Genomic DNA, 13598 nt, shown 5'->3' with positions numbered 1-13598 from the left:
ACTGTACTTTAGATTTTAAAGATGCCATTAATTATTTCGGGGAAGTAAATCCTTGAGGGCCTGGGCTCAGCTTTTGGCAGGCAGGGCTTTTCAACCCACCCCCCAGTTGCTCAAGAGCATTCACTGTGATGTCTCTTCAAGCTGACATGGTATCTGGATTTTTAAAATATTTTCAATTAACTATTAAAATTTGTGCCTAGAATTTTTAGTCATCCAGATAGAAAGGGCACTGCAGAGCCTATTGCTGATGGGATGAGCAAGATGTATGTAATGGGTATTTGGGTAGAGCCATGTGAGGACATTCAGAGGGTACTCAACCTTTCAATCGATTGATCATTTGATCATTGATTTATGTTCTTTAGATGCACCTAAACACTCTCAGTGTTAAAGCTACACTAGTCTATCTGCAACAGTTTTATTTGTGTAGCACCCTATTAAAGGTTAAAATATATAGCTGTTTTTTTCTTCCTCTTTATTAGAATTATGTATAACAAGGATGTAAAGTCACTTTACAAACCAGTTATGAGGCCTGAAACTATTGTGGGAGGAGGGTGAAAACATGTTTTGTTCTTCAAACAAATGCAGTCTCTGACTTCAGTGGTGTCTGTAAGGTGTCAGCATGTCCCTTTGTATCTGTGCTGTAATGTGATCTTCTGCTTCTGAAAAGTGGAGGAGTCCAAGAGAGGAATGGTGCTAGTGTTGAGGGTTTTTGTTGTTGTTGTTTGATTTTTTAAATTTTGTTTTTACACTCCTAAAGTCAGGAGTTATAAGCATCTGTCCTCCACCAGTCTCTCTTGTGAAAAGTACAAAATTAATGCTTTTTTGGGACTGTGTGTCTCACTTTGAGTACCAACCATTTTTGATTGTATCTTGGCAATTTTGAGAACTGTGTCACGTGAATGATTATCTGCATCACATGGACTTCAAGTTTTAGAGAAGTTACAGGATGAAAAAGGAACACAGATCGTTTTCTTCTGATACATTTTCCTCCTAAAGCATGCATGCATTGTAGAACTGAGCCCTACTTGACTTCTGTTTTCACTCAGTGTTCCTGAGAATGGTATAGAATAGAATGGTATAGAATAATTTGCATTTTAAATATTTGTAGTGATGTTCTTCTTTTTGTAAATACACGCATACACATAACCATGGGTTTTTTGTTTTTTTTTTCTTCTGGGTACATTTAGTGGGTTAAGAGGCAGTCAAGTAATGCACTTCTTTAGAATTTTGTATTCATTCATATTCGCTCATGTTTCTTGCATACCTCTTAACACAGTCACAGCCAAGTGCTAACCCTGATTCATTTCTTTTTTTCATAATTTTATTAAAGAGTTAACAAACCACTTCTCCAGTGTTCTTTAAAGCAAGATTGCAAATAAATTTTTTTTTTCTTCTTATTGGCAAATTTTTGGCTGTGGAGTACTGCACAAGTATAAACAACATGAGAGATCCTTTAACATAACATGAGAGAGCCTTTAGTCGCTTTGCTCCCTAGCTTTGGAACTCATTGCCAATTGAAGTAAGGAAAGCTTGGCTGTTGGGACTTTTAAATCTAGACTTAAAAGTTATTTGTTCTGTTTAGCATTTTTAAAATGATTCTATTAGGAATTGTATGTGCTTCAGTTTTAATTTTAACTCATAATGATTGTAAAGCACCCTGGGATGCTTGCATGAAGGGCGCTACAGAAACCCAAGATTGTATTGTACTGTGTTGTAATGTATTGTATTATTACATGGTACTGGAGTTGGACCACGGACAATTCATATAGAAAGCATTTGAATACTTAGCTAAAGATAAGGGGTGGGAGGGGATACTGTCTTTTCTTGCTTCTTTTCCCCCTTTTCTGTCAGTTATTTTATTAAACTAAATTAACATGGCAGTTATTCCCTAAGAAATGCCAGCATAATTTACTGCTGCAAAGGGGCTCAAAATGTAAACCAGATGATAAACTAAAAATAAAAAAGTCCACATTAAGATTTAATTGCACTTCCCTTTCTATATTACGTTCTTATGTAAAATACATTACAAAACAGTACATTCTTTATCACTTCCTTCACTTTTAACTGAATTTCATTAACAATAAAGAAATATATTGTCTCTATTTTCAGTAATGTCACTTGACAGTTAATCCCTTAACTTGATGTACATGTCTTTAAGATTTTTTTTTTTTTTAATAAAGAACACGATAGCACTGACTGGAGCCAAGTATTGCACAATCATGTGATTTGCAAGTTTCCCAGCTCGCAGCTTTGCCAGTGCAGGTCAATTCACACCTGCCACACTTATGCCATTCTGGTCCTCATGTTGCTTTTCCTCGGTGATTGTCAGAGGTAGAGAGAGTTGTGCATGCAGCTCCTTCCTTCCCCCCTCCCTCCCCACTCCAAATGTGTGGTAAACCTTGTGCATTGGAAGTGTCTGCTCAGGAATTAAATGGAGTTTAATTTCTGTCCATTAGAAAGCTGCGATCCACATCACCAATTAAGCCTTCTATTTAAAGGGCGAGGAGATACGTATGTCTACATCTTAATCACTGCTGTGACTGGTTTGCAGAGACCTTCTCTGACTGGTTCAGTTATTACTAGCAGTGGTGGGAGGCACAGGGATCAGCGTGGTTATAAAACCTACCCAAAAGCTGAGCAAATTCTGTAGGTGCTGTAGCGTCACTGTCAGCAGATTTGAAGCTGAGGTACATCTGTGTTAGGGGACGCAGGGGTGTAGGCATAAAGATGAGCCAGGGAAAAATTACTTGGATTGGTAATAATTTTTACCTGGCAGGAGCAAAAGCAAACAGGACCCACTTGTTGAGAGGCAGTGCTCAGAGACATGCAACTCTCTCTCACCTTGTCAGACCGGACTCATTGCATGCCTTCACTATAATCATAACTTAGAAGAAAAGAGATGAGTTTCTCAGACTGAGCAAAACTCTGAAAGCTTGCTCCTCCACCATCACCACTTTTTTTCTTTTTTAATTAGTGATTAAGTTCTTCCTTTTTATATCCAAGAACCATGGTCGGAGAACCCTAAGGCAAGGGTGAGCTTTGTCTCTCTTTGCTTGGACACTTCCTTAAGAGCAGCACAAATGGTATCAGATTCCACTGGTGCCTTGCAGCAGTGATCAGAGGACAGGTTTTTCAGGACAGTAGCAGCCTCAGATGTGCCTCACTTGAAGCTGTGCACTAAACTGCTCAAAAGGGAAAGTTCTGTTCCCCAGAGGTGGAAAAGGATGAAATGTTCTCCTCATACACACCTGTCTCACTTATTTTTATTTTGTTTTTTAAGTACTAAGATTTCCTACACTGAGAACTGCTGTTCCTCTATAAGCTTGCACCAGAAGAGGGGAAAGTATGCCTGGCTGTGCCTCTGTTCCAAGGGATTTGATAATATGCAGTAAACTGTCAGGGAGAAGGGTGGCTTTTGTGATGATGAAAAACTGAGACGCATGCAGAGGATATTGGTATCAATGGCCTTTCTAGAGCCAGAGAGAAGATTTCAGCTCCATAAGTTTACCTAGGGTGTTTATATTTGATTCGATGTTTTGGGACTTCCTTAGAATTTTAAGGGTTGTGTGTGTATTTATCTATATATCACAATAAAATTCCACCAAGATGTATTTGCCAGCTCGCACATCCCTGAGCTCCTAAATGTGCGTTCCTTACTCTGCACTACTTGTAAGGAGGGTCTTTGTGTGCTAAGTCTAATTCAGCTAATTGTTTTTTTTTTTTATTTTTAATTTATATATTTCAATGTTAATGCAATGACTACTCAAGAAAAATTTAGTAAATAGAACCCTAAAGTGCACATACATATTCCTCATGGAAAGCTAGCTGGAACATTTCTCTTTTGAGAAACCTTCATTGAATCTTGGATCTTTTTATGAATTCTTCAGAGCGTTTACACTTTTCACAAATTCTTGCTAGTGAAAGATAGCAACACAGAGGCAAAACTAATACCTTGGCTAACACAGCTGCTTACAACGTCACCTTTACAATTTTACGTAGCAAAAGTTAAGAATCCATAGCAAATTTCATTCTATAAATTACTTTTCTCCTGACAAATTTTTATGTTTTTCTCAGTACAGAAAGAAGTGTGTTTGTGTGCTTTTAGCAGCACATCCCTCACAGAATTTGTGTCTATATGATTAAGAATAATCAGATGTACATGTGGTTCATAAAGAGGCATGTGACATGAAACGGTAAAACTGAGACTTAACCATTTAAAGAAAGGATAGATAAGGGATGTTACATTTGGCACTGGAGGGGTATTTAAGCAAGCAATCAGAGGCATGAGAAATGCTCTCAGTAGGAGCAGAAATCAACGAAGTTAAAAAGCTAGTCATACATTTAAAAAAAGAAAGAAAAAAGGTACATGAAAGGTACATTTAGAGGTTACAGAAAGAGATTACAATGGATATGATGAAAGATCCCAGCACAAGAAGTCTTCAGATAAATACTTGATGATTTCTCTAGCTTAGCCACTGGTAACTTGGCTGAATTTGGAAATTGCTGGATGAAGTTCTAGGGTCTCATTTTATGTAGATCCCAAAATGGATGCTCAAAATGGCCTCTTTTAATTTTAAAAATCTGCAAAAACTTATGTAGAAAATGGAAAAGAGATTAAAGGAAAGGCTTATCCTTAACACCAAAAGACATTCAACAAGACAACTGTTAGTGCTACTGAGTCTGATGACTTCTTGTCTGGACATTGTGCCTTAGGGCTCAACTTCATGCCAGACATCTGATGCTTTGCTTAGCAGAACAGTGGAATCTGAGAAGAGACTTGCTGAAAATCATGTCCTATTTCCCAGAAAGGAAATCTTCCTTAACATGGTGGGTAATATTTGGCAAAAAACTAAAATGAAAACAACCATTGTGGCTGGGTGAAGATAATGCAATTATCAACATCTCCATCAGGAGTATGTATATAATGCAGGTTTGTAGAAAATTTTAGTGTACACAAAGCTGACTTTAATGCATTAATAGGTCTAAAATGTCTTGTATCACACAAATCATTTGTATTAGGTTAATATTTGAAAGCATGTTCATTAAGACAGCATCTCAGATAGGAAACAAGGCAGAAGTGCTCTGACCTGGCTGGAACAGAGTGGTTGGAAAGAAAAGCAATCCACCAGAGATGGAGGTGCTGAAGGTGTCTCATATTTTCACCAAACCAGTCTGTGAGATCTCCAAGACGCACCTACCTCTTTATTCTCATACGAGAAATTCTGGTTTGTATCTTAGACTATTCAGATTGTCCTCTTGGTTTCTAGTTTCCCCTAGTATCCATTCATTGCATCCCAAGAAGAGGCAACTGCAGGTGCCCAGGCTTTATGTAGTACATAGCCTAGTGTAGGAACAGCAGCCTTCTGGAGAGAGGCTGAGGCTGTCACCACACAGAACTGGTAAGGAGGGATGTATCTTACTGTGGTTTTCTGGACTTAAAGTCCAGCCCAGGTTGGAGCATGGCTTCTGAGTTTGTCTTCATCCAGCAGAAATTCTGTCTGTACCCCAAGATAGTGTTGTGGTGGGTAAAAGTGGGGAGAGCTCCTGAAAAAATGCATCCCCAGCTCAAGCTGAAAGAGAAGTGTAAAGCAATCTCTTCATTTCATAACAGCTCTTTTAACTGGAATCCTGGCTGAAATGGATAGCACATTTCTTACTCATGGAACTCTCAAATTTCAGAGCTTTGCTGGCAAAGGCACTTGCATAATCAAAATCTTAGGGTGTAATAACTCACCCCTCAATTTCATTTTCATTCTGTGAAGTAAACCAAGAATTAACTTATTAAATACTGGTTATTTTGCATTCGGTATTTTATCCAAGTTGTTTTCAGGAAGGGTTTAGCCAGGACTTTTACTACTAAGTGTCTGCCATTTACAAATCGTGTGCAGTAAAATCGGGATTCTTAAAAAGATTTGTGTTGGACATCTGACAATGAAGACAAAAATGCGTTATGTCTCCTTATCTTTTATAGGTTGAGGTTGTGACTCCATTTTCTTTCTTTTTTTTTTTTTTTTAGTCTAAGGCACTGTGCCATGAAGCTTGTAACGCAGTTATGAAGTTCTTCAAATCTGAATTAACATTTCCCACCTACCTATCTTTCTCTCTTTTAAGCTTTTAACCTTTGTAGATATAAGAGTAGTATCTTGGGAAGCAGCTTTTTATTTGAGCTTTATTTATATCCATCAGTGGGAGATGCTCAGAAAACATTGGGAGAATGCTGCTCTGTCATGCAGCAACTGGGAATTTACATTACAGAATGGTAAAAATAGTGCAGGGATCAGTTCCTTCAGATGCTGAATCCTCATTTCTGATTTTCAAAATCTTCCCATGTGTGGGTATATTTCTATCCATATATAAATATATGTGTATATACGTATATATAATTTGGGTTCTTTTAGTTTTGTATCTTCCCTCATTACACCAATGTAGCTCTATGTTTACATTAATACATACATTTAAAATACTTAAAGACAACATAAGACAGAAAAGGAGGAGGAGATAATTTCAGTTTTTCAAGGATAGGAGGAAAGGCATACTAATGTATTGGAAGAAAAGCTGATGCCATCACTATAAATCTGCCTTTTATTCAGTTTTAACTTATATGGCCAGCATTTGCCATGCAGATCCTTATTTTCCTGACCCTGGCAACAGTATGGAGGTCAGATAGCCATCCAAGTACAATGCCAAAGGCACAAACAAAAGTTTTTTTCTTCTCTGTCCATCTGTGGGTTTTTCTCTGATCCTACTTGTTTATAGGGCATAGGACAAAAAATTCCATTACATTATTTGCTATAGTTCAATATAATGGATCAAGGAATTTAACATAATTCTTTGTATGCAGTTAAACTGTCCATGCCAGGACTTCTTGCCCAAAAAACAGCTAGTGGCTGGATATATTTGGTCTGCTTTTATTCAGAATGGCAGATGATATTTCTCTGCCATGCCAGAACACTAGGAACGACATTTTGCCTTGGTTGGGTCTTTGCAGTATGTGGGCTGGCATAGGCTCAAGCAGGCTAAAATCTTTTGATTTGGGGATAATCTTGTGTTATCTGGTTGGGGCTTGAATGTTACCTTCTCATTTGAAAAAAGGTTAACGTGGAGCCTCCTGAGAAATAAGCACTCGTAAGAGTTCAGCTTCTGTTAGAACTGATGCTTGCTATTTCCACGCAAACAAAAGCCCCTGATAGTGGCTAGAATAGAGGAAACAAAGTTCCTCTGTCCTTTATGAAAAGATCCCCTCCTCCATCTGCCCCCAAATCTTTAAGTTCTGTTCTGCAACTTTATCACTATTCAAAGTAGGTCTAGGGACAAAGGCTCATAGCTTTTCTCTTTTACTTTTTTTTAAAAAAGCATGTTAAGTTTGCAGCATTGGAACATGCCTCCCTGCTGGTGTCTAGGGATGTAAAGCAAAGGATTTATGGGAGACAAAATAGAATAAAGTCTTAAAAGTTTGGCTTTAAAAAATGGAGCCAGTGGTTTGACAGATTGTTCAGTAAATGTTCATTTTATTGAGAATTATAAAAAAGGTGCTTAACGCCTCTGTACCATTAATATAATACATTAAAAGGGTACTGTCAAGATTAGTGTTTCAGCTCTGAAAATTGACTGTAGGGTTTATGGGCAGCACTGTTCATACTCTGCTTGTAAGATGAGGTATCTTCTACTTACCACTTTACAAAACCATTATGTTGTTACAAGGCTTTATACTGAAAAATTTGATAAATAGTAAAACGTAAATATAATCTCATTTGAAAAGTGAGAGGATAGTTGCTGCCTGTCTTATAGTCAGATTTAGCAGATGCGGGTTTGAATGTAAAACAGTTGTGAAAATAGCCAGTGTCAAACTAGTGCAAAATTAAACTTGTGAGGTGTTCTGTTTTCAGTGTCTGTCATTGTTGAAATACTCCATTTGAAAAGCATGCATTCCTTTCTACAGAAAAAAAAAATCAGATTCCTTAGTTGAAATTAATTAGCATTCAGAAACCAGATAGCATGTTTTTGGGTATTCATGAGATCTCTGTTTGAAAAAATGTTTTTAACTTGTAGAAATGTGTTGCAACACACAGATGGGAAGAAAAAGAAAAAAAAATCTCTTTAGCAAGCACTGTGTGTAAAAGGAATATTACATTTTGCACGCTCCTGATTACCCTGTGTAAACAGTTTTTGACATCTGTCTTTATAGTTTTCGAGGAGAGGAAGACTTTGTTAAAAGAACCATTTTTATACAGCAGTCACCATTTCAGTCTTGCTTTACCTGTATTATGAAAGCAGATGGTCTGCATGTCTTTTGAATATTTATAACTATCAAAAACAATCTCTTGCTATTCACCCTTAGGCTTATGAGATGTCAGGACTGTTCTGGTTGAAAAAAAATCATCTTGGGTGTTTACAGAAAGGGGATTACATTAAGCTGAAATGACTATACATTTTCCAGTTTAATATTTGTCCATCAGCTGTTTAATCGTATTTAGATAATTGTGTAAATAAGTTGTTGCAGCCCTTGCCCCTTCCACTGAGCAGGCTTGAAGCTTTAAACACCAATGAATGAGTTGCTAAAAAGCTCAGATTTTGTTTTCCTAGTTAAACTACCTGGAAGGCCTAAATAAGTTTTGGTTACAGTGCTTCTTTTGAGAAAAATGTTTAAATTGCAAAGGGATCCCTGATATCTAATTCAGCCGAGTTGTTCTAGGAAGCTGCTGTGTCTGTTACTCTCTCCTAAGTCTGTTAGCATATATTTGCTCTTTGTAAATACTGCAGCCCAAGTACCCCTTCATGAGGCATGAAAACAACCTTATTCTGCCCATATAAAAATAATTTTAAGGTTATTTAGTGGAAGTTTTGGGACTGTGGGGGTTAAAAGCTTTTTTGACTGGAAGCTGAGCAATCACTGATAACAGATTTTGCTGTGGTTGGTTGATTTGGCAGAAAAGCATGAACAGTTTTGGTTTAGATGATTGAATTAACCTGATTAACATTGTTTTTGTTGTTTTGCAAAAAGGACAACAGTATACTTTTAGTGATGATCGAGCAACACTTCACCTGGTTGAAGAGCAGTGTTAGAGGCAATGACTCAGAAATGCCTCCCTTGAAGCACCTGCAGCAGTGGCTGCAGCAATGAGCCGGCATGAAAGGCTCGGGTCCTTCCCGTATCTTGCAGGGTGCACCTTGCGTTAGATTCTGGCACAAAACAAAAGGTGTCTGATGCTACCATTTTATTGGGTTTCGTTTGATGGGCATATGAAACGATTCCTGCTTGAGATTTATGATATTTCCCCAGGGAGTTCCCCAACTTCTTTGAGAAAAAGATGGTGTCTGGTATTTAATCTCTGGTATTTAATCTTCCAGAGAAAATGGGATTTGGTTCAATCTACGCTGGGTGAACCTCAGCTGAACCTCAGAACAAATTCTACCCCTACCTTCACACAGTTGTTGGATGCCTAATTATAATTAACTTATTTGGCTAAAAAAAGAGCACTTGGGCTGCAGCAGATGGTATCATTCCAGAATAGTGGGATTTCTGTGAAGGTGGCACCATTTCAGATGAGATCTCCCGATTCTCAGAACATGACTGACTGCAAGTGATGTGGCTGGGGGGAGGGAGATATGGGAGAGGGAAAAGAGGGAAATTTGAGATCTTGAAGGCTCACTACTTACTTTTGTGGATAAACTACAAGGAGATAAGTTAAGATTGCGTGTCTGTGACCAGTTTCTGCATTCTCTCAATTTTCTTTGCAACATATGAAAAAGAAACCTGATTATGAATGATGCATGTGATGCATTTGAATATTTGTATGATATATTTATATTCGTCATCCTTGTATGGAGAGGGCATCTGCCTCTGTGCCTCACAGATAAGGAGGATATGTGCAGTAGTACCAGAATATGATGTGCTTCAAATACAATAATTTTGATTTTGATTATTGATAATTCAAGACATGGGGAACTCCTCGTTGGTAATGACCCAGGTAATATGAAAAGCATCAATATGCCTTCAATCTAGATAGTGAATCTCTGAAGACCACTATCTCATGGGGTTAATCTTAAGTTTTAGGCCATAAACATACCAGACAGTTATATATGTAGATTGGTATTAAAATGTACAAGAATTCTATAGCAACAGGAAATTTCTATAGCCAAGTGCATCTCTCTGCACTGATGTGACTGCACATTTAATGACAATAAATAAAGAATAGAAACAATGAATTTCAGTGTTGTCAAGATATTTTCTGAGTTAACAAGGTAATAATATTTTATCTGGCTTGTAAAATCTTGCCTTCAGTGAATTAGTAAATAAATCATTGATTCCTCCTGATGAGGATTCTTAGCGTAGGTAATATCACTTGAATGTTTGCATGAAGTGTTCTCAAAGAAAATGCAGGATAATTTTCATTTTTAAATGTGTTTATAATGTCTGTCTTTTTTTTTTTTTTTAATCCACTTTGAAGAGCAGGAGTGCCATCACAGTGTTAGCCGTCAAAGTTTGAAATTCACATTGTGTCAGAGAAACTAAAACTCCCAGCAGTGTTCCTTAAACAGACCAGTCCCAGTTATTTGGTTGTAAAGTAACTGCATTAAATTTATTCCTGAAGAAGGAGGGGATGTGTTGCAAACTGCCATGTCATTTCTGTATTGTTTTTGTAAAATTCCATGGGAGGGAGCACTAGGAAATCTTAGACAAACATCTTCAATAATAGGTAATTTACTAAAATTAATATACGTATTTTCATACTTTAAGTTAGTTGGGCAGGAGAACAAATCTGAAAGGGGCAAAGTAAAATAAGAGAAACCCACCTTGAAGTTTAAATGACATCTGCAAAATACACATGAGCTGATGTGGGATGATGGCCTCTGACAGGTGCAGTTCCCCATTTTGCACATACAGATCTGCAGTTTCTGCAGTAGTCTGTGCAGTCATATAATTTGCCAGCTCAGATCCACAGGACTTTTAAAATCACGCCTTATATATCATGTGCCCATGTTTAAGATGGCTCAATCTATAAAAGAGCTTAAAAGATAATTTTGTACATATTAAACCTTAAGTATACTGCTCTTAAACTGGAAATTGCAATTGGGATCAGCTGAGCTTGGTTCTGGCCTTTCAGGCTGGACTATTAAAATTTCACTCTCCTTTTATACCACTAACAAAAGGCTTCTAGGTAGTTTCAGAAATGACAGATTAGTATCAAGAAATGGCAAGAATTTTGGTGATTCGGAGAAACATTAAAATATGTGCCTGGTGAGTAGGGGATATCCACATTTGGCATAAATAATGCTGCCTCCCTCTAGCAGTTCTGAGCCTCCACGAACAGCTTGCTACTGAGCAGTGCCTTAGAAAATGGTTATAATGAACTTCACTAAGATCAGTAAGGAAGGTACTTTTAGTCAGAAATTGAACCAGGTTTTAAAAGAAGAACTTAAAGTAACATTTTTTGCATTTCTACTCCAGGCTCTTCCTTCCAGTGGCTATTGTAGTTGGTGTAACAAAGGGTTGATGCTCTAAATGATTCTTCAGACAGCACAAATATGTCTAAATGTTACATGCTGAATAGTGAAAAAATGTAATAATCAAGTCTTTGTCTTCTTGACTGTCATTGCTGTTTTGATACACTGGACAATTCTTGTAGTTAAGCCAAAAGTAACTACTTTCCACACAGAAATTTAAAGGGTGGCAAAGTTCAGTCTGTTGAAAGTATATTTGCTAATTTTGTTGTTCATACATCATATACTGAGTATAATTTCAAGTTGGAGCATTATCTCATTTTGCAAGGCTTGGTCTTAATTGATTTGTAAAAGAATGTACTGGAACTGAAAGTTTTATGCATTGTAAATTCCACTATTTTAAAATTGGTCAAAACTGAGCAGAAGGTAAATTTCTCACTGTAGCTATCTGATATCTCGAGAACCTTTGAGAAAAAAATCATCTTGATCTTCCTTTGGTCTATTTTACAGCTAATACTCAGTTACAGAATTAGACATGACAATAAGCTTTTCATAAGCCTGTTTTTGCAAATCCCTTAAAATACCCTGTTTTAGGAAAAACAGGGGTTCATCTTGGGTTATTAGATATATATTTTATTCTACTATAAATCCCATATTTTATCCTATTCATAGGTCATTCAGATAAAGTTTTATCCTATGATTTTTTTGGTGTCGACTCTGTGATAAGTGGCACAGAGGAACTGGACATGGGTAACTTGGGTCACTGCTTGCATTTGTAAAGGCAGTGTAGGAATTGTATGCCTGTGTGGGTGTGTGAAGGGTCAATTAAATTTAAAAGCAGAAATAGGGTGAACAAAATTCACTTTCAAGATTAGCATCTTCTTTCTAGCGCTCATCCCATTGCATGATGTTTCTTGTTCGATAACTTTGTTCTTCCCTTAGTACATCTGCTATTTTTGCTCCCATTTACAATATACCTTGGTTTATTTTCATGCTCAATTAATGAGTTTTTTAAAAGGCTTTGGATGATGGGATTTTAAATGCAACATGGTTCTCAAACTTTAAAAATATATTGGCTCAACAATTGAAATAATTTGTGCTTTGACTTGTAGTGCTCTATATTACAGATTTTTTTTTCTTCTCCCCTTTTCACACAGAGTATGATTTCTTCCATTGTGAACAGCACTTACTATGCAAATGTCTCAGCAGCAAAATGTCAGGAATTTGGAAGGTGGTATAAACATTTCAAGAAGGCAAAAGATATGATGGGTAAGCAAAAAAAAAAAATTGCCTTGATGGTGGTTACATACCATTATGTGTCACATTGAGGTCTGTCACAGTCATATAAGAAGCCAGTTCCCTTCACGATAAGTTTAGGATGCTTTTGATGAGTAGATGTAGAAAGTACATATATAGTGAAAGAATTCATTTAAATAAATATTTGCTATTGAAACAGCCAAGCTGACTTGGGTTGCCAGAGATGTAAAGCTGTCATTCTGCAAATCTAGAGATCTTCTACCACCCAGAATAATTGTTTAGAAAACCTGTTCCTGGAACTGTGACGAACTGATTTTTTAATGTATGTATTTTTTTTTTCTCGTGCTGGCTAATGTATATTTAAAGAAACAGGCTTCTACAGCTATCACTACCTTCCAGCCAGAATGCTGTAATTTTATAAATTCATATCTTTCTCTAACCTTGGGACCCTAATTTCAATTAATTTTAACAAACAGTGGTTGTGACAATTGTTTGCTTGTTGTAAGCACACGTAAATTATTGGAGAAAAAAAATCTGTCAATTCTGTGATACCTTTTATCTTTCTTAAACCTGTTCACATAATTTTGAACTCCATGTCAGAAAATTTCTACATAGATTTCAACAGAATGGAGAAATAGTACCTCAATATGGATTGAATTTTGAGCTTGACTTAGCTTTCAGTATTTGAGGCAAAATCATTCATCTACCCAAACGGGTTCCTTGCCTTTTATAGCTTAAGGCTGTAATGAAGACAATGCATCACTTTTGTGATAATTGCTTGAATTACTGTTCCGAGTGAATGGCCCACTTGGGTTGATCGCTACTTTCCCTGAGTGAAAAAAGGCAGCTTCTTTCCTTAATCTGCTTTGTACCTCCTGTGCAACATGGAACCCTTCTTC

The 13598-nt window shown here is 37.0% G+C and overlaps 1 protein-coding gene across 7 annotated transcripts in view; it reads left to right on the top strand.

The window, feature by feature from the left end:
- Positions 1-13598, top strand: part of SATB1 (SATB homeobox 1) — a 92035-nt gene that overhangs the window by 32815 nt on the left and 45622 nt on the right. For all 7 annotated transcript variants that reach the window (XM_071429315.1, XM_071429314.1, XM_071429308.1 and 4 more), the window contains one exon: positions 12600-12711. In XM_071429315.1, coding sequence (XP_071285416.1) covers positions 12600-12711 — 112 coding nt within the window. The remainder of the gene's footprint in view (positions 1-12599; positions 12712-13598) is intronic.

The sequence above is a fragment of the Agelaius tricolor genome, unplaced genomic scaffold (assembly GCF_023055355.1).
Source record: "Agelaius tricolor isolate 1412-34295 unplaced genomic scaffold, bAgeTri1.0.p SCAF_6, whole genome shotgun sequence".
In the NCBI taxonomy this organism is placed as follows: domain Eukaryota; kingdom Metazoa; phylum Chordata; class Aves; order Passeriformes; family Icteridae; genus Agelaius; species Agelaius tricolor.
The sequence above is the reverse complement of the archived record's forward strand: the minus strand, read 5'-3'. Positions and strand labels throughout refer to the sequence as shown.